Below are 26,723 nucleotides of genomic sequence, written 5' to 3'. Positions count from 1 at the left end.
GACCCACCTCAAATCCTCTCCAAGTAGTCCTACTAAAAACAAACAAACAGAACAAACAGAAACAATCTCACAACCTCCTTCCTGAATGTAATAATAAGGAAACACATTTAAGGATGGCTTAATAATAATTTAATGATCCAGTTTTGTTACCAGTCTTGTATATTAAATGTAATATTTGATTAATCCATGTTTTACCCTTTGTTACATACAGACTAATACAGCTAGATGTAGCTTTTGTTAATATGATGCTATTACCTGATTATTACTGATATTACTATGATATGGAAACACTTGTGGGTTGTACTGATTATTCATGGGTCACTTGCTTTAGTATTATTGTAGGCTCTTTACCTTACAAGATAAAGCACCTTGAGGCAGCTACATAAATAAAACTGAATCCAACTGAATTAACCTTGGTGGCATGCATTCCTCGTGCGCCATACTCATCGATGCGCTCGGGTTCGATACTGTCTGCCCACCTTCCTGTCATCTCTTACTGCCTAATAAAAGCAAAAAAGCCAGAGATGATTCTAAAAAATATACAATTTTATTCATTTCTAGTCACGTTATTTGTTCTAATATGGCCGGGGCTGCAGCTCCAGCAGATGGAGGCATGGTTCTCCTTTTGTGTGATGAAAGTTATTAAACGACATAAAACCAGCGCTGTTCTGCTGCACTTTGGTTTAGAAAATGCCGTCTGCGACCGAATAAACTGATGTATAACCACTCAACCTGAGCAACATGTAACCACCAGCCGGTTTTCGTGGTGCTAATGTTAGCAGCAGGAAAGAAAGGAAAGAGGTCTGAACACGTTTCAGCTCCAGTTTTGTAATCTAATTCTTAAAATGTTTATTCAGAGGCAGCTTTTGGATCTGTAGGCTCTTCAGACTTGTCTGTGCAGACCTGACAAGAGACTTGACAAGTTTTGCCTAGATATACTCGCATGCTTGCTGTAGTAGTAACCTCAGTTTTTTTAATGTTTTATGATTGCTATGCTAGCTGATTATTTTAATTCTATTCTATTCTATTTATATAGCGCCAAATCACCACAACAGTTGCCTCGAGGTGGTTCACATTGCAAGGTAAAGACCCTAAAATAGTTACAATAGATTAGTAACCTTTTAGTGACTTTAACCAGGAAGAGAGAGGAAGAACGTCCTGTGAGAGTGTCCTGGGTGGAGAGGATAAACTGTCTCCTGTAGGGCAGGAGAGAAAAGGCGCTCCTGGAGAAAGCCCTGTTAGTGCTAACCGCTGAGCCACCAGGCTCCCAGCTGTCACCGGTGTCGTAACATGGTACCACCGATGAAGTTTTAAAAGGGACCTCCACTCGTGTTCTTAAATTGGAATGCAAAGGAAGTCTCACAATGTCTTATTTGATAGTTTCCTTCTGATGTGTTTCGAGTGCTGACGGCAGTGAAGTTTGCAAACTTGCAAAATGACATCCGTGACTGCAGCATCCATTTTTAGGCGATGTCAGTTTTGTCGCAGCAAAACTCAGTTGCAGGCAGAATGCAGAGCAGCGGCTGGTATTGGCTCTGATGCTGATGACTGATTTTATTGACTGGAAAATTAAATCACTTTGATATAGAAACCGTTGGCCCATAGCGGTGGCCTCTCGATGGAACGATGCTCGCAGTCGAAGAGCACCAAACAAATGTTTGGACCCGCTGCGAGCACATTTAAAATCTCATTTTTTTATCTTTTGGATCATTTGGTGTAGGAACAAAGTGCCGCAGTTTGTACTTTTTTAAATTTATTATTTTATTTTTTTTTAAAGAAAGCTGTGATTATCTGTTTGAAGAAAGAAAGCAACGGGGAAAGACAAAGGCATCCCTCATGTATACATAAACTAAACTTTTTACATTCAAGCTGGACACATGGTGTGTGTCTGTTTGTGTATGTGTATGCATGTGTGTGTGTGGTTCGTGTTTCCTGCTCTTCCTGGAAGCAGAGGTGCAGCCTGTGCTGGAAGGTGGATAGTGTTGCTGGGTTGTGGCGTTGCTGTCAGCTGGTTTGTGTGGAGGATGGATGTGGGAGACAGAGGGCAGGCATATCACCGTGTCACCTCTCAGACCACCGGGTGCCACGCCCCGCAGTCAATGACATGTCCGCCTCCGCGTGGCTTAAAAAAAACTCTTCTTCTTTAACATTTCCCGCCTGCGGTTTAATAGGCTGATCCTCACGCCAGAGTTCATCCTAGTTAAAGAAGAATTAACAGCTTGTGTCATGCTGAGATTCATCAGGGATTTGCAAATGATCCAGTTTATTAATTTTTCTGTTTGTCTGGCTCTATCATAATTTCTTTGCTGTTCATTTCTCGTTAACACGTGGGACAAATATAAATTATTTATAAACTATAGTTGTTAAAGTCAGGCCACCAGCAGGTAATGCCTTTTATTATTATTAAAAATTAAATGTATTTCTTTTAGACACTGATATTAAAATATTTAGGTTCTGGATAGGGCTGCACACTTTGTCGAATTTTTAATTTAAATATCAATTTTGGCTTCAAGCAATTAATAAAACAAGATGAGCAATATAAAATGTTTAACACGGATTCTTTGGTTTTGCCTTTCAGCACATCTGCCTCTGCAAAGACTTGGTTCAGTTTTGCATTAATTTATTTAGTTTTTGGTTGAAGTTAAAATTCAAGTGGCTGAGGTGGGGTCAGTCATGTATTTTAATGCACTGTTGTGATGTTTTATTCATTTAAAATGTTTGCTACTGTAATTCTGTTAATCTACCTCTCCTGCTATTAATTATTTACAGTAATTTTTTAATGGAAGTTTCTGTTCTGGTGATTTTTAATATTATAAGCTTTGATTTTAGTGTAACTTTCCCCTGCACTGTCATGTTTTCCACGGCTAATGGCCTAGAACAAGATTCAGAGATAACCTGGAGTACTTGGGGTTTGACCAGCCAGTGCAGACATGCATGTGGACAGCCTTTCAGGGATATTAGGACAGTGTGTGTTTCAGCTAATAGATCCCATCCAAACCAGACAAATGTCACATACATACTTTGTTACATACAGACTAATACAGCCACATATAGCTTTTGTTAATATGACACTATTACCTGATTATTACTGATAATTAGATCCCATCTAAACGTGACATGAAGAGTAGGTGGAACTGCAATCTCTGAACTTCTTTCAGCAAAATAAAATCTTATAAAACACAATTAATTACATTCAATTTGTAAAATGTCTTTCATAGGTAAAGGAAGCCATACAGGTATAATATACACTAAAAAATAATGTCATATTTTTGTTACGTGAGGGTTAAAAAGACAAGTTTCTTCTTTGATGATTAAATCATGATTTGAGCATTGACCAAAGTAATTGTGATTATGAGTAATCCTACTTCTACACCTGTGATAAATACTCTTGTTCTTCCTTTTTTGTTTGTTTAGACGAAGAACTTGGAAATCCAGGTGATGAGAGCGACGAGAAGAGCAGCAAACAAGGTTTCCGCCTCCGTCTAGTAACTTATTTATTCCAGCCTAAAGTTTCCCTGCATCTACGTCCTGCTTTCTTCTATTTAAATGTGTTCCCTGTGCTTCCTTTCAGTTTGGTCCTCAGATTATTCCAACTACTACCAGGGTTTGTGGGATTGCCAGGGCGACGAGTCAGACGAACTGACCTTCGAGAGAGGAGATCTCATCTACATCATCAGCAAGGTCAGCATCGCCATCAGCACAAAATAATCCGAGGGCTTATTTAGGCTTTTTTCACAACTCTTTGTTTTTCCCCTCGATTGTCCCTAATGGAAATCCGTCCCCGATTGCACGCTTGACTCGTAGATATAATTACTGGACCAATTACAGTAGTTTAGGATAGGATGCAGTTGTGTAAAACGTGCAATTATTTAAGGGTTAAACAACATCAACTCCAGTAATCACCTCGTCCTCATTTACTTTCTGAACATGCTGATATCTCCAGCATCTAGATTTGTCCGTTAGCATCTTGGTGCAGCACCAACAGCGGTGCTGTCTGTTCGCGGGCCACTAGGGTGAAGTGCCATTCGGGTGCTGCGTAATGGTGCTGTTGTTCATTACGGCGCCTCTATCACAGGGGTTAATTGAGTAGGCAGCCATGCGAGGCTCTTCCTTTTCTGTCTGACGTGAAACTGCAGGTGAAGCCATCCTGCATCTCAGCTCTTTTCCTTCAATCTATTTCCTTGTGTTTTATGGCCATCGTGTAGTTACATGCGGAGTATCTACCAGGAAAAAGACATCCTACTGGAAATCGATGGCTTGTAATTTGGGTACTTTTACTCTGCTGCGTGCAGGGACTTGTCTCCACACTGTTGCTATTGGTTGGTTTCAAATTGAATCATCATGTTGTGTGTTTAGACTAAATTATCTGAAGAGGAGAGGCAGGAAGAAGGAACTCTTTTTTTTTTCTTTTGTAAGTAATTATGAGCTTAGAGATGAGGAAATTATGTATTTAGTGTCATGATTTCTTGCATCTTTAATCACCAGTAGATTGTGGTGAATTTTGAGTATTTGTCCTTTTTTGGTTAACAACAGTTTCAGTGCAACAATCCTTTCAAAGAGGTCAGGGTTTTGGATTTTGATGTATGAATTGTGTCAGCTTGTGTTGAAGGAATGTGAGCCTCCTCTTTATAACAACAGATAAAGCACAGGTGAAAAATGCCCCTCGCAGAAGATGGACTTATAATTGCAGTTCTTTTGGCAGTGGCAGATTAATGAGATGCCAGGGTCGTCTGTCTGCGTGTGCTGCTTGATAGGGGGAAATGTCAAAACAGCCACATCAATTTTTCACAGCGATGACAAAAGCACTGTACTCGGGGAGACAAAGGGGTCCTGGCTCTGGGCTTCAGATCCGCCTCAGATGGCCTCGGCCCCACTCGCCGTTATTACTTTTCACTGTATGCATCAGATTACTGCCTCGCCAAAGACCTTAAAGGCAAACTAAGTCCAGGTTGGAGGCAGGAGTTTGCTGTTGTATCTCACAATCTTAATGACAGAGATTACTCTTGTTTTGTCAAACTGGACGCTGGAGTCATAACAAGGTGACAGACCACGAGAGAGCGCCCTAACTGCCTCCTAATAGACTTCAAGCGAGCATTGTAAATTATTTAAAGGTGATGCCCGCACGACTTCCGAATGTTTGGTTTACTGTGACGACACGACTCCACCCGTGTCCCATTCTGCGTCCTAATAGCATCACATTCACCTCATGAATAGCATTATTTGGATTATAGCCGGTAATCGCCTATTCATTTTAATGAGCCCTCGGGGAGGGCTTCCCTGTGCCTTCTGTATGTACACGCAGACCCCCAGCGGCATTCAGTTTTACGGGGGGAATTCCTAAGGACCCTGACCTCGATGAGTGAAATACGGGCCCTTGGCTAGAACTCAAGCCCGTCGCTTAACGGGGGACCCAGGCACACGAAATGGCCGTAATAAAACCAGGGCCCATAAATTCTCTCAGAGGGTGGGAGGCCTGGTTGTCTGTGCTGTTATGTCAACACTGACCATAATTACAAGGTAATAAGGACACGCTCTAAGTGCTAAATCAATGGTGCTAACAAACTGTTATTTTTAAAGCTGCGATGTGATTGACTGCTGAAGTGCAGAATGGGATAGCCACAGGCGTGGTGTCATATGGCTGTGAACTGAGGAGAACATGCCGATTGTATAAAAGGCCCTCATCCATCATTATTGATCTCTCACTTACTGTAAAGTAGGAGCATTTTTACTGTATTTGTGTTTTTCCTCCCTCTTGTGTGTTGCTGTGTGTGTGTGTGTGTGTATCACTGACAAAGTAAATAAATTAGAAACCTCACAACTCATATGAATCCCATTAGTTCAACAGAATTAATCTCGCAGACCGTGCCGCCTGGTTTCAGCGATGCCTAACTCTGCCCTCCGCCGATGCTCAGCCCGCTGAAACATGAGGTAGAAACGCACGCTGAAATCCATCATGTGATTTTTTTTTTTTTTTTGCTCTGGCATTTCATTTCTGAGAGCTTGCATTTTTCTGATGCACATTATGGCTTTACGCTGGCATTTTAGTGTGTGATGACAAATACGGGTGAGCGCAGTTCTTTTTTTTTGCAGTATCACACTCTCCAATTTTAGATTTAAATTGCAAAGATGTTTCAGCCACATCAGGAGCGCTGTAACGGCATCATCGCCTCGCCGGCGTCATGCAAAGGGATATTATTTGTAGTAGGATTTAAAATGTGTTAAATTTATTGTTCCACTTCCCGCTGACACATGTAGTACCTGTAGTGCTTTGTCTCTAAAGCCATAAGGTGCATTCTTGCCCTCTAATTTATGGATCCACAATCAAAAGACGTGGGCTCTACAGGTCAGCTGTCACATTCCTGTATTCCCACAGGCACTCATGGAGAACGGCGGGATGGAGTGGGAAGAGATTTATGGCACAAACCCATCCAGGGTCCTTAAAACTCTGGCAAGTGCTGCCCCTGCTGCTGCTGCTGCCGCCGCCACCACCACCTCTCTTCCTCCATCCCGTCCAACCAAAATCCAGAGAGAGGGCGGCCGGCCAGCCAATCCGGTGCGGCTCCCAAAGAAAAGCGTCACTGCACATTTGGCCAAAGTGTTCAGCTTGTTAGAGACAATGAGAACGTGGACACCACTGACACCTTGTGGTGGTTTTTAATCGCTTTTTTTTAATGAAAACTTTTACAACCACTGAAAGCTGATTTACGTCCTTATAGATGTACTTGTTGAGGGGTATAATCGCGTAAAACTCAAGCTCGGATATTCACAATTTAAATTATATATTCCATGTTGTGTCCTTGCTAGCCGGGACAGTTTTTCGTCATGTTGCCTTGATGTTCTCTTTTGGCCCTCTGCGTGCAGGCCACACCAACTGAAAGCAAGTGAAGAAAAGGAAAAGTGGTCAAATAATCAGATGGGAAAAGTCAAGCCAGGGAGACAAAGAGGAGGGGATCCCTTTATTCTTTTGTGTGAACCCTGTCCACCGCCCCCCCTCTCTCTTTCTCCTTTTCGCTGTCACACAGCCATTTAAAGACCCCTAGCTGCTATTGTGGCCATAGACACCAAGACGCTATAGACAGGCAGAGACATCCTATTTACCACCCAAAGTAGCAGGGGGTGAGTCTGGGGTTTAGGGTCATGCAGGAGGCAGCGGTCATCCCCCGGTCAACTACAGTAGGTCATTATTCAGCCCAAGCCAATAGCCCAGAACAGCGTCCGAGCAGCCCACCCCCCAATCCATTCTGCTTAATTATTATAAATGAGGGGCGGCGTAAACAGCCATCATTACAGACACTCAGTGGCATACACAAATCCACTTTAAATTGCTATTAAGTTAAGGAGCTATCTGTAATCCCAGGCGTGCATTAGAAAGGAGCGAGTAGGTTTTCTTTTTATTAAATCTCATCGTCCCTGAGATATTTTCAAACGTTCTCATGCTCTGTCATGTTTCCAATTTGAAGCCAATTCGCTGATTTAATTAAAAGCCCACTTGGAAAAAAATGGACACCAAGTAGCCATTTCCATCTCTGGTTAAGCCGAGTTATCATCCGTGTTTCCGAGTAGATTTCGACCTCCCCACCCCATCAAAATAAAGAGAAGATCCTTCTACCCTGAAGTTTCAGGTGTTATCAGTTGTGAAGTGTACCTGTGTGAGCGGCGAGGAGGGCTTGCTAACCTGATAACAGGTTACAGATGGTGTGCTTGTGCCTGGCTGAGGTGTCCATGTTTCTTTATTAGGGTCAGCAGTGATGGAAGAACTGCAGAGAGCTGCAGTGCATGTGGAGGAGAGCGGGGAATAAAAACAGAGAGGATGCAGGCGGAAAGGTTGCTACAGGAGAGACGTGGAAGAGAGGAAAAAGAGGAGGTGGAGGAGGGGGTTGGAAATGGGGAAGGAGGGAGGGAGGGAGAGATTGTAACACCCAGGCGGCGGGTTCAGCGGCAGGGCAATGAGAGACTTCCTGCGCTCCATCATGCCCAAGGCCTGCCTCAGTCAGCTGGTGGCCGAGGAAAGATGCCTCATGTGTCAGGCTTATTAGCACTCCCCCTAGTTTGTATGCATTTGGGATTGCACGAGTGTGTGTGTGTGTGTTTCATGTGTGTGAGGAAAACATGTGGTCAGGATCCGTGCAGATTTTTACACGTGAAAAAGGTGATTTTTTTCTTACCTGACACGAATATTGAAGATGTGTTTTGTTTAGGCGGATAATGGTGGCGTGACACGACACCTGCCTTCGCCCACCGCCCTCTGTCTGTCTCTCTCGGTCGCCACATCCAGCCAACCTCGACTCACCTTCTCCCCGCTTCAAGGCTCGGGGTAGCTGTCAATCTGTCCTGCGGGTCGGGGAGCCGTGAGCGATGGGCCTATCAGAATGCCACCATTAGCCAGCCCCCTGAGTGGTAAATAAACGATTGCGCCGGTACACTGCAGGTGTTGTCATGGCAACCCACTCTCAGTGCCAGCCCCGCCCACACCCGTTCTCCCCCACCGCCACCCCACCTCTCCTCTTGGTGGAGGAGTCACCGGGAGGTCAGCGAGTCAGCGTGCCGCAGCCGCCACGACACGGCGCTGTTTGCCCCCCACCACCACCACCACCTCTCCTCCCCTTTCAATTTGCGCCCAGGTTGCAGCAAACACAGCCTCGGATACGTGTCACCTCAGCACACGTTTCCCAGAAGTCAGACCCCTCAGGGAAACCTTATTTTTCCCCCTCACAGGGAACATCTTCCATTTTAGTCCCGAGCCCAAACGTTTATCTGTGCCCCGTTTGTGAGTTTCACGGCCTGAAAGCCAAAAAAACCAGAGGAAAACAAACAGAAGGGTGGGGAGTGGGGGCATTGAGGAGCCTAGTTTTTGTCATTTGGATAATTTAGTCTGCAAGCCTTTTGGAATGTCCCTATTACAGCAGGTGTACTCTGGATGAACCCATTTCAAGTGTGAGGAAGATGGACTCTGCACGCCTGACAGACTTCTACCGCCATTGGCACCCACTCCGTGATGTAGCAGTTGTATTAAAATGGCGACGCTGATAATCCAAAAGACCTTTCTCAGGGAGAATTTGAGACCGACTGCACAGATGGGCCGCGGAGATAAATAAAACTCTCTGTCACTACGGTTGGTGGAATAGTGCTGCGACGCCCCCAAGGGAGAGAAAAACTGTTTCGCTCCCTCTCTCCGATGCCTCCCCCCACCGTCCGTCTGTCTGCCCTCTCCTCCTCCTCTCCTCACGTTCTCCGAATGGGAACCGGAGCCAGCTTTCCGCAACCGGGCTTTTCCCTGCACGGTCTTATGGGGAGCATAAAAAGGCCATTTCGGCCCTAACTTTCCCCTTCATTATGAGCTCAGACACAGCGAACTGTCAGTTTGTCAGAGAGCCAAGCACACTGGAGCATCCCAGTCAGAGCTGTCAGAGAGGTTTGCAGGGGGAAAACGATGAGGCCTGGGTGGACAATCTGCTTATTGTGGGTACCTGTTTGTGCTGTTAGAACACTTGAGCCTTGTGGTTTATTACCGTCTAAGCGGTTCATCCATCCTCGCTGTCCAAACACCGCTCATTAGCTGCAGGCCTCATTCCTCTGGCTGCAGAGAGGTGTCAGGTCCGGATGATCGGCTAAACCTCCTACACGATGCTTTTCATCATGTCAACAGAGTGCGCGTGAACCAGAACCTGAATCTGAGGCATGCACTCAGCGGAAAAAACCCACCAATTTATTTTACATATGTGTCTGCACGTGTGTGATAAACTGTCCGCACAATCGCGTCGGGTCTGAAAAAGAGGAGAGATGAGTGGCACTGGGGTTTCTGCTCCAGCAGGGTGGCTTGTGCCCCCACTGCCAAGCCGATCGCTTTCCAAATATTGATCCAGTACAGATCTACTCATAGCCCGGCTGCTGTGATCAGATCATCATGCAGCGGTTCAGTCATGTTCGTTAAATGCTTGAAGCAGATTAAATAAGCAGCTTCATTATTTCAATGTACAGGTCTGGAAGCAGTGCAAACTGCTGTGTTCCCTGTATAAGTGTATATCAATTAACTTACTTACATTTGATTCGGCTTAGAGTTAACTGCGATTCTTTCAGCTACAAATAAACACACACAAAAAAATCCCTGTTTTCATAGAGATTCTAGTAGATTTCCTCCATGATAACCAAAGCATATGTTCAACCTCTATTTATTAATTTTTAAAGCCAAATTTTAGCCTCAAATAAATTTGTCTACATTATATTTTTAGGGTTTTTCTTCTAGGATGTTTTCTTTCAGTTCAGCAGATGAAAAATCAACATTTCTGGGGTTTCTTATCTGCACAGACTCATATGGTTTTCAGTCACAATACATCCTCCAGATCGATATTTATTGTTTGTTCTTAGCTTGTTTCAGGTTTTTTTTAAATCCCCATTATTATGCTTCTGAACTGTCCTAATTGTAAATAAAAGCTGTAATCATAAGTAATGAAAAAAACTGGTGTTTATGGGATTTTTTTTGAGGCACAGTGGATTTAATCGGTCACCTTCAACCAGCATTTATATTTTCTCTGAACATGCGCGTGAAATAATCCGTCTTTTTTGTGTTGTTTTTTTAATCACAGTACAGAAATGAACCCTCGTTATAATTAGTCTGGGGAAACGGGCCAGCTGTGGCGATGGCTTTGGAGCGGTTAAAAAAAGCTGTTTTATTGTAGACACTCGCTGTCTCGATAGCCTTGTTTACCGTTTGCCTCATTTTTTAATGAAAACCCTGGAGGCTAATACACCAAAAGTGTCCATTAGGAGTGTTGCGCATGGCTCTTTGTGGACGGGACCACGCTCGCCTGGATTTCCTGCGCCAGAGTTGACTTTAAGCATTTGTAACCTGATAGTTTTTCTCTGGGTTTCTGTGTTAAAATAATTCAAATGTCTCCTCTTGTGTTCAGTGGTGTGTCAAATCAGTATCAGTATCAAAGTGCAGGTTTTATGCCTGATCCCGCTTTGTTTACCTGTTCCTAGACGCCCTTTGAGCCTCACCGCTCTGTTTCTTCTTTTTTTTTGGGGCCCAGGAGTACAACATTCACGGGTGGTGGGTCGGCGAGCTAAACGGCACCGTGGGCATCGTCCCCAAGGACTTCCTGCAGCCTGCCTACATCCTCTGAGCTCCAACAGGTACCGAGGTACTCTCTTATCATCAGCATTATGGACCATTACTGTGGCCTAATACACAGAAACGGTCCCCCTGGTACTCATCCAGATTGCCACTGAGGTATATGCAGTCGTTGACCTGCCATTTATGGCATCTGCTGGCTGGAAGAAGTACTGCATAAAGCAATCCGAGCGCTGCAATGGGCAATGGGCGAGGATAAATATATGCAACAGAGGCATGATTACAGCGTCAGTTGTCCTATTTAAGAAAATGATTCCCTAATGCAGTCAGATAGGTGCAGCTTAAAATGAACACTGAATTATTAATGCGTCCTTCTCTGATACGGTTTCTTTTTCTTCACAGCGCTGCGGCTGCCAGCACGCCCTGCCATGAATTACTCTTGACACATCTGTCAGATAAGCGTTTGGCATTTCAAAATTATTCCCCTTTTATACCAATGTAAATTATTATATTATCACCTAAACCTGCTGCAGCTGTACTTACTCTTGTACACTATAAGCCATTTATAAAAGCCTGTTTAAAGAAAAAAAAAATCTAAGTGCACACTAGAGCTGGAGTAATTAGTCTGTTTATCAGTTTTGATAAGTGATCAATCGTCCTAAATGTGAGATTTCTCATTTTCTTTATAAGTCTCAACCACTGTGTAGAAAATTCAGAGAAGTGCCAAACTAAACAGTGAATGTGTTAATTCAAATAAAATGACAGACACATCAATAATTAAAAGCACCATTAGCTGCACTTTTGAGTGATTAAGAATGTTGCATGCATGCATTTATGAATCCACTGGATAAATCTGAAAACAGGACGTTGATTGTTAGTTTATAAATAATTTTCTCATAACTGACATAAGAAACAGTAATGTAAAGTATTTTAATGTAAACTCTGCTCAGAAATACTAAAAATAAAATATTGTGTGCTTTTGTTTCTGTTCTAAAGAAAAAGGGGGATTTTTAAAACTGTTTATTTGGAGCCACTAGGTGGCAGGCTTGCTTCAATGTCTTGAGTCATGTGTAAAAAGCTGTTTAATAACATGTCGTGACAGTAAAGAGGACAAGGTTTTATTGAAATAAAATAAAATAATCATGTGCACATGTACATGGATACCATCACTCACATTACCCTCGTACTCTTTGACATCCGTATTTAAACAAAACTCAAAATAAACCCCTGTAGTTATTACCAGGAACAAAACCAGTGAAACGTTAAAATCCCTCCACAGCTTAGATGCAAACAGCTTATTAAAATAAAGTCTGATTTCTGTGCGAAACCTCACAAATAGAACCTGCCGGTCCCTTTTAAATGCAGCTTAAAAGAAGCAGAAGTGTTGTGGGAACAACGTCGCTGCCAAGATGCAGACAGGTTACAGGCAAGACGACCAGAATTTCCACAGCAGGCATTCAGGATGTGTTTGAACTCGCTCATTACGATGCCAGAGGACGACGGCACGATCACACTGGACGTTTCAGTGATCAAACAGGCTTAAAAATTTTGATATAACTGATAAATTACAGGATTTCTTTTAGTGATAACTCAGTTATTGTACCTTTGTATTTTTATTTAGCTTTTACTAGAATTTATTTTTAGCTTCCAGATTAGGTTTGCTTTGTTTTTCCTTTCTTTTTTTTTGTTAATTGAGGTTAAGTAAAATAAATATTAATATTAATTTATATAAATAAAATTCTATATTCATATTCTAATCATATTCTATGATTAACCCAAGGTTGTTAGTTTTAACTAAAACTCTGTGTAATAAAATCAAGACTAACTGAAATTATATTGATAATGATGATTAAAATGAAATAGAAATAAAAAGAAAATTACTTTAACTTCAGTGTTTGTCTGGTAAACTTTTTGTTGTTTGAGATTTAGGATGTCTAACTGCCTCAAAAGGGAAAAGTTTGTACTGTAAAACCAAAAAAAAATTTTGATATCCTTTATATTTTAATATTTAAGTAAACTAAAATCAACACTGACACTAATAAAAACTGAAGTGAACATTTTCAAACCCACTCTGGGAATCAACAAATTGCACTGAAAAGGAAAGAAAATTGAAATAAAAATGAATTCAAAAATACAAAACTGCTGTATTTTAAGTGCATTGTGTAGCATGCAATAATACTCTTTACATGCAGATAGATGGAAAATCCATCATAAAATCCAGTGCATACAGAGTAATGAGTGATTTCAGACACACTGAGTTGTGGAGAGAGGAAAACACACAGGTGTGTTAATCATGGCTACATTTCACGCAGGGCAGGTCCTCTTTTTGGATGAACCTCAGTTGACGTGTTTCACAGGTGTCTGCTGTGGAAAAAGGCCCGCTGGAGTTAAAGCTCACATGTGTGAGGAAGAGTAAACTATTCTTAAAAATAACCTGTGCCCATCTTGCCTGAATGGAGTGTATAAATTATAAGTAAAAACTCTTAGTGTGTGTAAAACCATGTCATGGCCCTAAAGGTGCAAGGCATCCATTTCTACTTCATGAAGCTGTATAAACACAAAACAGGAATCACATTGTTACAGATCAGAAGTGCATTTCACAGGTTGACTTAAGTGTGTTTTTTCCCCTCTCATCCTTCAGTAATAAATACCAGTTTAACACATGATCAGAGACGTGTGTACGGGGACTGAACTATGCGTATGCTTGTTCTCAGCCCGAGTATCATCCTGCGTTAGTGACCAGCACAGTGAAAGCTGTGAAGAATTAATATAAGCCGGGTATAACAGAACTATTTAACAGCATGTGAAGCACATTTAAAGAGCAGTTAGGTCTCATTTGAGGCTCCAAATGTGACGAGGAACTCTAGATTTAGAGAAAAGTTCACTTCGTTCAATGTCTGTCGTGAAAGAAAAATGTGTCCACTGATTATTTATTTTAGTGGCTTTCACCATTCCTCCTCTCCTTATTGGGAATTTAGAGATCCCCTTTTCAAAGAGATTTAAATAAAGGTTTTTCACATTGATCTTTTAAGTGCTGAATTTCCACTCTCTCTGTCCACTGTAGGAAGCAGTGTTGTGTTTACAAGTTAACCCCCTCCAGGGTTTTTCTAGGCTCAAAATGGGCCTCAAGAGTCAAAGTCAATGCAAAGACTCTGTGTTAACATGCTTTAACTTACAAAAAGAAAGAAAAAAGTCACAGTTCTGGTGATTTTGCTTTAGTAGAAAGCCAAAATCAATTTAGTGGGCACTAATTTTTTCATATGCAAGAAAAACCCCGACCTTGTGTTAGCATTTTTGGTTGTTTTTTTCTTTAATTAAATCAGGAAAACGTCTCTTGATGGTCAGTATGAACAGGAACCACAAATTTCACTAAGTTTCAATACAGACACAAAGGAATGTGAACTTATCCTTTAATTTAGGTGGATATTTTTGCCTAAATTCAGCCCCAGCTGTTTCCTTACTGAAAGGCCTCAGAGTATGAACCTAAACTTAACTCGAGCACCTTCTGCTGTTCACTGAAGCCAAATGGAGAAGTGAAGCAGTCAGGAGGGAAATCAGATCCGGTACATAACAGAGAAATTCTAATGTTAGATTCATGCTGTTTTGGAAGTGTTATACCTACATGACTGAGAGTGTGAGGTGTGTCTCGTAACCCTGACGATATGAAGACGCTGTGTACGATGGGCAGAGTTTGGAACCGAGCGTTTGATTCAGTGGATCTATATTAGAGGAAGACTTAACTAATGCACCTCCACCTCCTGAGTCTCCTCTGAAGGTGAGAGCGTGGCTTCCTCCTCGGTACATCTACCGTCACCCAATCCACGAGCGTGGCTGGTTGCTAAGATACTAAAGTCTCCATTTTCAGTCAGATATCCTGCAGTTACAGCAGAGTTAAGGTCTGCAGATTTACTCAGGTCACTGAGGGTGTATTGCAGGTCCTCATCCTCCTGGGCAGAAAGGTGCAGTTTTTCATCAGGATATCCGTTCACCTGCAGGTCCATGATGTTCCTGCTGGATGCCTCCACATCTGACCAGCGAGTGGCGTCTTCAGGAGGAGTCTTCACAAAGTCGTTTGCAACCTGGATCGAGTCGTCTGCCTCCTCACAAACGCTTTCCTCATCACTGACCTTCACGATGCTGTCGTTGGAAGATGGCAGAGAGGAGCTGACCGTGTCGCACTCGTCGCTTTCATCTTTGTTGCCAGCAAAATCCACTTCCTGTGTGTCATCACCATCCTGTACCACCGCAGATACACCGTTCAACATGTGGGCCTCGTCACTGATTTCTGATTCGAGCAGTGTTTCCTCGTTACCTCCTGCTTTGTTGCCTTTTTGGTCGTCTGCGTTGACTTCTAGAACATGAACCTCATTAACCTCAGAGATGACGGGATTCTCGGTACAGATGTTTTCCATAGCTTCCTGAGATCTGGCATCACTTCCTAAAATGTGTTCATCACAGTTATTTTCCTTAAAATCTAAAATCTTCTCAGAATCATCACATTTTTCAGGCTCACAGTTGACTTTTCCTTCATGAGCATCCTCATTACTCTCCTGCAGCTCCACCTTTTCTTCTTCACCTGGAGGTAAAACAATCTTCCCATCGATCACACTGTCCTCAAAGCCGATCCCCGTGAACGTGTGCACCTCCACCGGAGTCTGTAACCTCTGCTGGATCTGCTCAGCAGAGCTAAGACTCTCTGGACTGTCCCCCAGATAAAATGTTGCCTCTGATGGGCCGCTGTCCTCAAGAACCGTTTCAAGAACGGCCTCAAGATGGTTGCTCTTCTGGGAAATCCTTACTGAGCATTTCTTCCTATGGTCCTGATCATGGACCTCCAGTAAACCTTCTAGAGGGTCAGCGTCACCACATGAGACGAGCTCCGGGCTGATGGTCTCATTAGGTTGTTGGCAAGGTTGATGAGGAGCCGGGCTGTGGAGGAAAACGGGAACAAGGGTTTAGAAATTGTTCAGTTTAAACATTTTATACATTTAATGAGGAGTTGATACGTTGCTACTAAAGGGGAGAGGTGTAAGGAAAAGCTCTAGAATACGGAGACTATGCTGGTTAGCTCAGCTTAGCACAAAAACTCCAGAATGGAGAAGTAATCATCCAATAAATAAATAAATCACAAAATCAATCATCCAATCCCAACAATTTCCATCTTTTTTTTTGTAATGTGTTAAACAAGATAAAGAAGAAAGGGCTCTATATAACTGCCAACATTCAGCCGAATTAAGAACAAGCAGCAACATGTAGGGCTAAAAATCTGCAGTTCCTGTTATCAGATTGTTCAGTCTGACGTCACTAGCCGTGTCTGGGTCTAAACTCCGCTGCAGGTCCATATATCAAACGATCACTATGGCATTACTGAGAGTTGAAAAACTGTCTGAAGTCTTTCATCTTTAATAAAATGATCAGCGTTCTGCTCTACCAGGTGTAACAATTGAGTTTAACATCCAGGCATCCATGAAAACGGAATTTATGACATTTAACGGAGTTAGAAGTTAGCAGGGAGTTAGCTCGCTAGCTTCTATCTAAATACAATATAGCATGTCCTGACTGCGGGGTTTTGGAAACAAATTAAAACGTACAGCTCTGTTATCACTTCCAGCATAAATGAAGACAGAAAACTAAACAGCAGTGACGTTTGTAGGGTTACTGAAGTTGGGCTAGCTGGTATATAATGATGTGCTACGTGACCGCTAGCGACACAGCTATGTTAGCATAATATAAACAAGATAACTTTTTTTCCCACTCGATAAAAGTTACCGTGAGTGTTCTCGGTGGTCAGGAACAAATGTAATCGCATGGCAGGATGCTGTAAAAGGACCAAACTTCAGCCAGGAGAACAACTGAGATAATCCATCCACAATACGAGGTTAGTCATTCATATACTGCTGCATGGGCTGGGCTGTAGTTACATCCTAGGGTTTTAAAAACTGAGCTTAAATAAATGATTAGTGGTAATAAAAGCCGAGGGAGGTCAACAGTGATCACTGACTGTTTTAGGAGCTTTTTGAGATCAAATAGAAGAAAATACAAAACATTAAACATGTTAACAATACAAAAGCCATATTAAACGCAGACTACTTTAGACCCGGAAGTAGGATTCGTCACGTCATCACTTAACAACCGGATGGCCACTTGAGGCTGGCTGCAAATGAGTCAGTCCCCCATAGACATTGTTAAAATGCCCAACTTTACTACAGAAAAAAAAATACAATGGTCTAATACAAAAAAAGGTTTTGGCCTCTTTGGGTAATTTTTTTTTTTAACTCATCGATTTGGAAACTTCTAGACTTCACCTGGCCTTCTCCACCATATTTGTAGTACTTTTGGAGTATTTTTAAAGTGATCTGTTAATATTGTCTGCTTTGTGTTTAACTGAGCTAATAAGTTTGTGACTTTTGGTAAGTGAAATTCTGGATTTTTTTATTGGTTATTTAGGAAAACTTAAAATTCAATCCTCTTGTGCAAATATGGATGCTGCTGGCTTAAAAAACAACAACAACAACAACATCAACGATGACAACAACAACAACAACATGGTAGCTGCTAAATGTTAATGCTGAGGCTTCAAATGTCTCAGTTGGTGAATATAAATAGTCTATTGTTTACAATCATAGACTGTATATAAATGATGGACAAACATATAGACATGTTATATCTACTCTCAGGTTTTAACATGGAAGTCTATTAGATTGGCTCACTTTTGGAGTGAGCCTCAAGTGGGCATTAGAGGTACTGCAGTCATTGTTTTTAGCCTGTGACATTGGTTGCTGTTTGCAATACACCCGTATGCATAATCATCTCTGTAGGTACCGTTCTGATCTTTTTCACTTACCTTTCCATTGATTCGTAAGAAATGGTCAAACATGGCTCCTTGATCAAATCGTCCTCCTGTGCCTGAGCTAGTCCCTGATTGGACGAGGCATACGTGAGGATGGCATCTGTCACGGAGTAAGGGGTGTGGCCTTGGACACAGTCCTGGATGTGACCGACTGGCAGCTGGGTCTGTAGAAAGAGGTGGAGCTGGCTGTCTGACAGACAGACGGTCATGTGCACCACTCTACAAAAAAACAAAAAGAAAAAAAATGACAGAGGTAAAACAAGATTAGAAAATGCTTGTTTAGACGATCAAATACTGATTTTAGAAGAAGGAGAACTGACTTGTCCAAGAAAATCTGAAGTCCCTTTCTTCTCTTCTCCAAAAAGTCCTCATTGTTGAAGGAGAAGAAGGATTTCCCTGGAAGATCTGGGACTGGTCTGTAAGGATAAATAATAATAATTATCCATGTCTGTGGAGATAATTATGTTAAATCTGGCATAGAAACACTGCTCCAGAGGTGCATCCTCATATTTGAGGTCACTGTTTCTATAAGCAATCCCAGTGAACCAAAGCACTCAGTCGCACTTTTTTTTCTGGTTGGTTCTGTGTGTCATCACTGAAGAAACCTGAGATTAAAGGATCTTTCAGACGTATCTGTGAATCACACAAAGCTTATCTCATAAAGTCCAACAATAAAAACATGGAGCTGGAAATGAGCAGAGTAGAATCACGTTAAAGCAGATGAGTTTCCTGTTCAGTCCCGTTTTAATTTTGTTTCAGTAAATATCTGGCTCTTAGCTGCTAAATGCTCCACACAGAGCAGCTAATGTACATCCATTTATTTTCTTAACCGTTTAACCACTAACGTGGGCTGAAGCGTATCCGGCTATCACAGAGAAATAGGCAGGTACACCTCAGATAGGACTCCAGTCTATCACAGGCCTAACCCTCTAATCAGAATCACCAGTTAACACATGCAAATCCAGTGAGTGTACAGTCAGAGGAAAGGAGGAACATGCTTCACAGAGCTAAATGGAGTCTTGTTTCAGGCATCCCTCTACTAGATGAGACACAATTCATCTTTGTAAAAGACAGCCTTAGATCACTAACAGACATTTACACAAAATGTTTAATTGTTGTTGCTTTTTGTTTCTCCAGACTTTTTTTTTTTTTAAAGTCCCAAATAAGTCATCCACGTTGATTCCATGTCCATTTCTCTAAATAAGGTTTGTACATCTTGTTATAGAGAAGGGGGGTGGGGGTTAACTGACTCTGTTGTGTAAAGCACTTTAAAAGAAACAACACAAATATTCTTATTTTAAGCATTCTGGAAATCCAGGATGCTTAAAAGTCTTTTCCTGATTGTTATTTTGGGATTAATAAACCCTGGGTGGCGACCTGCTTTCATCTCCATCTTTGTCATATCTCGTCTATAATATCCAGACAATAACTTGAACCTGGTATTCAATACCGCTGCACAATCCACTTTGTATTGTCTCTGTCCTGTCTTTGTTTATCGTACAGTTAATATTGTATAGTTATCATTATAGTATTGTATAGTTACTAATTAATACCTTTTTAATCCCTTTATTGTACCGAAATTTAGCACGTTATTTATTTTATAATGTCTAGTTTTATATCTCTTGGAGATATATCTTTTATATACTAATAAATGCACCGTGGGAGGCTTGGGGTGAATTTCGGTACACTGTACACTGTGTATACTTCTGTATTGACAATAAAGCTCTTGAATCTCTATGAGGACCAAAGAACAGAACAAAACTGGACCAGCTGACTTACACCAAACCGGCGTTCTTCTGCAGCTTCTTCTTGAGCCACACAAACTCACTGTACCGCCGCCGCACACAGGATGTCTTGGCTGTGAAGGCTTTACTGTTGGTCTGAGGAAAAAAAAAAAAGTATTAAAAATGGGAACGTTGGTGATATTTTGAGGGCTTTTTTCATAATATAATTAAAATCAAAAGGCACAATAGCCTGACGCCAATAGAAAGAGAAGGGGGAAAGAGGTGTTGTTCTCTGTGCCGGAAATATTCAAAACTACATGAAATGCAGATTCTTTCAAAACAGAAAATAATAATCCCCAAATATTTCACTTAGTCCTGCCTAAAAACATAATAAAGAGTCAGATATTTTTAGGCCAGTGGCTGGGTTACATACGGGCCAGGTTTTTAGTAAACTCATGCCACTGATGATCACACTCATGCTGTGACTTTAGTGAGTCATGTTGCAGCTGGTGAAACTGCTGCTGAGCTTATGAAGTTATCACATGTCTGATTTGTTCCAGTAACATGTGACACTTTCTAGTCATGTCTACATAACAACGAGGTCCGTGGTTTTTAAAGAAATAACAAATAGAATCCAAATTCATGCTTTTTAAGATGTAAAATAAAATTGAATTAGGAGCAAACAATGTCAAAACTACAAGTTTAGAGAAAGAAGAACGGAAGCGCTACAAGGTCCTGACATCTGATCCCACAGCACGCTTTGGTGATGCAGGTAGGATTACAAAGGTCATGGAAAATGTGATAAATATCATCTGCAAGTATACCCTCAGGGAAAAAGAAAAAGCAAAACAAAACAAGGTATTGTGGTAAAATGATATTTTAACTTTGGTCGTTTCTTTAATCCAAATTAGTTAAAGAATAATGTGTTCGTCTTAAAAATGTATTATTCATTCATTCATTAATAAGCAATCTACCAACACCTGTGACCTGGTACATTCTAATCACCTCTGTCAATTCTTGATATATATTATTATGTATTTTTTATATATTGTGCTATTTCTTAAATGTGTAAATCTGTAACATTTTGTAGTGTTAAATAGTCGACTCTGTTACTGTTACTGTACTGGAGCAACTGTAACCCACATAATTTCCTTAGGGATTAATAAAGTATGCTGATTCTGATATAAAACACCGAGGGTGATCAATGGGCTAAAATTTTTAAATTTCAACCAACAGGTGAACAAAAGTGCTGCTAAAGATCTAAACTTCTTAAAGATGATAAGAGAAAGACTTTAGAGCTTTCTGCCGCCTGCCTAACAATAATGTGTCGCCTCCTGCATCTCCCCATTAGGTATCCTTTATATTGGCCTTCTACAGATAAAGGTCGTGTTTAACACATGTAAAGTCCTCACGCTTTCCAGAGTTAACACCCAGAAGACCCCTTGGGACCTTAAAAGTAATAGTTGAGCGGGGAAATTATGAATTATGCATGAAATTAGGACAAAGAATGCGCTTTGTCCACTTAAATTTACAGAGATCTGTGCATTCGCTTTTACTTTCAGCCACTTGGAATGTATTTCAAGCGTCTACTTAAATTAAATCCCATTTATAGAAAAATGCACAGCACTTGTGATTTCCCTTTGTTGGAAAGTCAGAACCTCTCTGGTGGGTCGCAAAAATGTTTATATGCAGGAAAACCCCTGGTTAGATTTAGACACAGAGAGAGCTTAGGCAGTTAAATGTTGGACAGGTTTATAGTTCCTGTGAAGTAAGAGGCAATAAAAGTGCTAACTTTTGTCCTAAAAAAAGTATTCTTGAGGAAACTGTCTCACCTATGCAACACAATAACATGTCGACAACAAACAAACCCATGTAAGATCATGTGAGGTTGCATAGTTTTAGCCAATATCATGAGTCAGCTCCCACAAACACACAGACACAGAGAGGAAATCCGCCCAGGCATGAAGCCTTGCTGCTGAAACAGCATTCCTCTGCACGGCTGGTGTCTCCATAACAACGTGAAACTCCTCCCCCCCTAAAAAAAAAACATTCAAGGAGCGGTAAAGCCCCGACTCTTTTATACTCTTATCTGTTAAAAAAGTTTGCGGAAATCCTTGAGGTGTTGTTTCAGGGAGAAATGTCTTTATGTGTCACAGACTATTTAACATTCAAGTCTGTGTATTTTTTGCATTTTATCTGCACTGTAATCACTGCAAACAGTTAGTTTGCAGTACTCCATCCATCCACGCAGGCATGCATGCATGCATGCAGTGAAGCCAAAACCTCCAAAACTCCTGGGAGGACTCATGCATGTGTTGAGTTTGCCTCTTCATTGTTGGACACCAGCACCCAGGAGGCATCCTAGTGAGACAGTGCACCACCTCAGCTGGCTCCTTTCAATATGGTGGAGTAGCGGCTACATTCTGAGTCCTTCTCAAATGACCGAGCTCCTAACCCTAGCTCTAACGGAGGCACTTGCAGCAACAACTCATCCCTGACCTGTAGTGGGTTCTGTGAACCAGCTGAGAACTATGACCTCAAACTTGGAGGTGCCAATTCTCATAGCTGCGACTTGGCTACACCCAGAAATCCTGTCCATACAATTTTGATCCCAATCAGTGAAAAAAATTAAGTCCAGTGAAGTCCAACACCTACCGGGAATGAGTACAACCTATTACCGGCAATGAGGACCAATGGATTCAAACCAACAATTTTCCTGCTCTGAGGCAGCAGTGCTTAAACACACATTCACTTTGAATTATGACTCTGGTTTAATTAGTTGATATAACCTAGTTTAAACTACACATTTCTTCAGGTGTTTATGTTTTTTGGTCCAAAACTTTAACCTGAATGAAAATCTTTAATCACCCACAAACGCTGTGGCCAAACATTTCTGCTGCTGGTTCATTTTCATACTCACATGCAGGAATATTTTATAATCCACATAGGAGTTCCAGGAGCCTTCGTTCTGAATGCGGGGATCTTGAACCCGCACTGCCACAAACTCCTGAAAGATAGACACACAAAGCGTGTCAGCAGTGCTGTTTGCATGTGTGTTGTGTCATTATTGTGAAACCACCACACTGTTGGCACGACACAGGCCTCTTCTGCAAACTTTGTTTTTTACAGAGGCTTTTACCCATCAGTCTGTTCTCCAGTTTAGCTAAAGGCTAGTGTGAACATGTGTAGAAAGCAGAACTTGTGTTGAAAATTAAAACATTTAAATAAGAGAGAGAGAGAAAAGGTACTTACATCTTCTTCGTGATTACTGATCATCCTACCGAGTGCTGCACTGCAAAGAGAGGAGCAAACAATCAGATCAGCTGCGTCAAAACCTTTTGAACATTGAGAAAGTTTCACCAGTGGCGTCATGAGCTCATGAATCACCCTTTGAAAGAGAAGCTGGGCAGCTCAGCCTAACTGAGTCACTCTCACACTCACACTTCTATTTACCATGAGTAGCCCGCAGCCACTCTTCCACAGAGGGGAGCATGTGTGAAGTGAGATTAACATGCAAGCTTAAAGTCACAGTTTTTTTGCTCTCTTTTTACCCTGACAGAGAAATGAATACATTAACTGGTTTAAAATAAGCTGCAAGCACCACATTTTCACTGATTCTTTTAATTTACAGTACAATCCAAGAGTGATACAGATTCTCCACCGAGGAATACCTTTTAAATGCAACCTGCTGAGTTGCATCTTACTAACAAGCCCAAAGGAAGCTGTGGAGACATGTTACAGCAGCATTTCTATTCCACTGCTGATGCAGAAAGTGCATCAATTTTTTTTCCTGCTTGCTCCTAATATAGATGCCAAGTGCATTTTACACTGCTGGGAAATGCAGATAATAGTACACCCATAATTTTCAATTAATACAACTAATCTCACTTTGATCTAATCAAAAACTAAAGTGATTTCCACGTCTTCTTTGTTAGGCTACATGGCAGTGCTGGAGCTAAAGGTGCTAAGCTTAAAGCGATCCAGTTTAACCAGCTGCAGTGTCAATGTGCAGATGTCATGTTAGAAATGAATGCATAACCGATTTGCAGCACCAATGTTACCTTTTGTATTTTATTTTATTTGTAATAGGCCATACTCAGTCGGTCCAATTTGTGCAAAAATAACACCCTGCTGTTTACGTGAGAGAGCTCACAGCCTAAAGCAGGCAGCCCGAGTTAACCAATAACGCTGATAATCACCATCATGACACCCGTTAACGCCAACTGGGGTTTCAGGTTTTTGTTGACACAAGGAAACCCCAGCTATGTTGAATTTTCTTCATAGTACACCTCACAGGACTAAAAGTATGCTGTTTAGTCTGTTTCCTGCTTTGCAAGCTTCCCTGTTATCAGTAACCAAATACTGGAAGTTGGTTAAACCACTGTCAGTTCAATTCTTTAATTTAACTTTGACTGACTGGTTTCTTCCACCAGTTCTTAAAACTAGTTTGAAAATGACATAACACTGTCTGAGTGACACCTACACGAAACCCAAAAGTGTCCACGTGTATTGAGTCTTGTGAAAGTTCAAAGCAACTGAAAAAGGGTATTGATACTCAGCACAAAGTGTAAACTATGACTGCATCCAAATATCAGCTGAATATCAGGACCAAAATCCACCACGAAATTGGTTATTGGTCTAATTTAGTATTGATATCACCTCAGAATTTGCCAGTCAGCGCTTCCTTATTGTAAACAATATGTACACGGGGGTTTTCAGGCAAAAATCAGACAATATGTGACAAAGAACATGCTCTTAATTTTTTTTGGCCTAAAAAAATTTCCCCATGTAATGGTGGTTTTGTGGCCAGTCTTAAATATAGATTCCTCTTATAAAGTGCACTAGCAAATAAGCTATAAATAACACACAAGCAGGATGCGTGAGTTCAGCAAAAGAAAAAAAAACGATTTAAAAAAGCCAGGATGATCTACATGTACATAGCTAGTCTCAAAACAATCAACACAACAGGGACAATCACTTTAAATCTCCTTTTACTGTTACAGACACTTTTAACAGCTATTCTCCACCAGAAACACCGCGTAAATGTGTTTTTCTCTGCTTTAGCTGGCATTTCTTGAACCAGTTTGATAACAATCGAAAACAACCACATATGAGCACCCACTTGGAAGAGGTGAAGACTTAACAACAACGTGTTTCGTTTAGTTTCCTGGCCTGACTAATTGTACTTTTCAACAAGGTGGCTAACAAACAAACACCAGCTGAAGGGCTAGCTCCAGCTAGCAGGTACTTACTTTCATACGTTGGCTGCTGTGGTCTCGCCCGGTCGGCTGTGATCGACGTTGCTGGTTTCGTTTGTCGATATTTCTGCTCGATTTGGCAACAAATTCTTCAAACACAGAGGACTGTGTTCACCGGTAGCTCCTATCTCCATTTCGCAAGTCACAAGCTCCACCCCTGCGCGTCACGTTTTTACGTCACCGCGTAGTGCAGGGTAGCACGTAAAGAGGGAGGGGCGTGAACAAAAACCCGCTGGCTTTGAAAAGCTAGCGGGGTTGTTTTCTTTTTCTGTTTATTAGTAAAAACAGCAAACGATGATCAAATTGTTTTAATGTAATGCTCAGTTTGCTTAAATATTATGAGTAAAAGTTTAAAGCGGGTAAATTTGGATGGATGCGGTACTGTCCTGAGATAACTGAAATACTGATTATATGTAATTCTTTAAAATATTTAATACCTCTATTCTTAAACAGTTTTTTGAAAGATATTTGTCAGGCACAATAAAGTTTTATTTACATCTCAGTCAGTCAAATAAATGCTGCTTGACTGTTGTTGTTGTGTGGTAGGTATGGTCAAACGGAAAATGCTTTTTTTTATGGAAGCATTTTTTTCCACCACAGAAATTTTTTACCACATCAAAATTACTCAAAATCTTATTATCTCGACATTTCAACTTAATAATTCAAAGTTAGGGTTAGTGATTAAGATTAGGGTTGTCTGGGGCTTACTAACTCTTCTCAACATTTGAGAAAATAACTCAAAACTTACCCCAAAAAAAGGGTAAAACTCCGACATTTAAAGTTCTTGACTCAAAATTTAGACTTAAAAATGGCAAAAAAAAAAGAAAAAAAAAGTCAAAATACTGTGGTGAAAACACACTTCCACAATTTCTGACATCTTTCTAAAAGCACTACTTTTCATACTTTATATAAACGTAACTAAAATACTTATTTCTTATAATTGGTAATTTATTTCAACATGTGAACAATATACAAGTACATTTAGAAAAGAAAATAAGAGAGAGAAAAAAATACTATACAAATTACATACAAAAAAAAAACAATCAGTACTTGTGCTCAGTGCTGAGCAAGAGCCTGGATCCACTGCTCATTTCTTTATATATATTTTAATTCTTTAATACAATCTGAACTCTAGGAAAGCGTTTAATATAGTTTTAAGTAGTTTGCAGGAACAGTTCCCTAATCTTTTTTGAGGACTTTCTAAGCTCATCTTTGGATGCTGGTTGGTTTTTCTTCTGTTCTTTGTCATGATGATGCCACACTGCTTCACTAATCAGAAAATCTGGATCTTTTATTATGATTCTGCCAAAAGCACATCAGAATTATATGCTGTCCCATTCACTGCAAAGAAAGCACTCTGACCATTCAAAAAATACTAAAATAAGAGTTTCTAATAAATACAGTATAAAAATATAAATGTGTACAAATGTGTGTGTGTGTGTGTGTGTGTGTGTCTGCCTGAGTCATTGTAGAGTGCACTGTAAAGTGTACTGTTTGTTTCAGCTTTTATTATCCTGTACTGCCTTCCTGATGCTAATAGCTGGAACAGGTGATGTCCTGGGTGGGATGCGTCCTTCAGGATGCTGTGGGCTTTACTTTGGCAGTGGGACCTTAGAGATCCTTAAGGAGAGAAGAGCACAGCTGATGATCTTCTGTGCTGTGCTGATGACCCTCTGGAGTGCTGTCTTTTCTTGAGCAGTGCAGCTGACAAACCCCACTGGCATGCAATATGTCAATACACTCTCAACAGAACATCTATAGAAGGACATCAGCAGCTCCTTGACTATAGGGTGTTGTTTTAGTACGAAGCAGAACGCCTG

At 41.1% G+C, this 26,723-nt stretch overlaps 2 protein-coding genes across 7 annotated transcripts in view; one reads left to right on the top strand and one right to left on the bottom strand.

Moving 5' to 3' along the window:
* The window catches only part of skap1 (src kinase associated phosphoprotein 1), a 42,009-nt gene extending 26,720 nt beyond the window's left edge, over positions 1–15,289 (top strand). For 4 of the 6 annotated variants that reach the window (XM_085285273.1, XM_085285269.1, XM_085285268.1 and 1 more), the window contains 4 exons: positions 3,415–3,468; positions 3,572–3,681; positions 11,031–11,133; positions 11,474–12,161. In XM_085285273.1, coding sequence (XP_085141399.1) covers positions 3,415–3,468; positions 3,572–3,681; positions 11,031–11,123 — 257 coding nt within the window. In that variant the 3' untranslated portion in view covers positions 11,124–11,133; positions 11,474–12,161. Of the gene's footprint in view, positions 1–3,414; positions 3,469–3,571; positions 3,682–11,030; positions 11,142–11,473; positions 12,162–15,066 lie in introns of those variants that run through there. The other 2 variants (XM_085285270.1, XM_085285271.1) reach the window with 2 other exon arrangements.
* Positions 12,168–25,054, bottom strand: snx11 (sorting nexin 11). Its single transcript, XM_085285266.1, has 7 exons — positions 24,898–25,054; positions 22,898–22,937; positions 22,566–22,652; positions 19,701–19,801; positions 18,242–18,337; positions 17,916–18,140; positions 12,168–16,000 (listed from the first exon to the last, which is right to left on the bottom strand). Exons 2-7 carry the CDS (start codon positions 22,919–22,921, stop codon positions 14,812–14,814), a joined length of 1,722 nt encoding a protein of 573 aa, XP_085141392.1. The 5' UTR covers positions 22,922–22,937; positions 24,898–25,054; the 3' UTR covers positions 12,168–14,811.
* Positions 25,055–26,723: the final 1,669 nt, after the last annotated feature.

Source organism: Mchenga conophoros, linkage group LG8 (genome assembly GCF_057382185.1).
Source record: "Mchenga conophoros isolate Kocher_MC1m ecotype Shallow Benthic linkage group LG8, M_conophoros_male_GT1.1, whole genome shotgun sequence".
Classification (NCBI taxonomy): Eukaryota; Metazoa; Chordata; class Actinopteri; order Cichliformes; family Cichlidae; genus Mchenga; species Mchenga conophoros.
The sequence above is the reverse complement of the archived record's forward strand: the minus strand, read 5'-3'. Positions and strand labels throughout refer to the sequence as shown.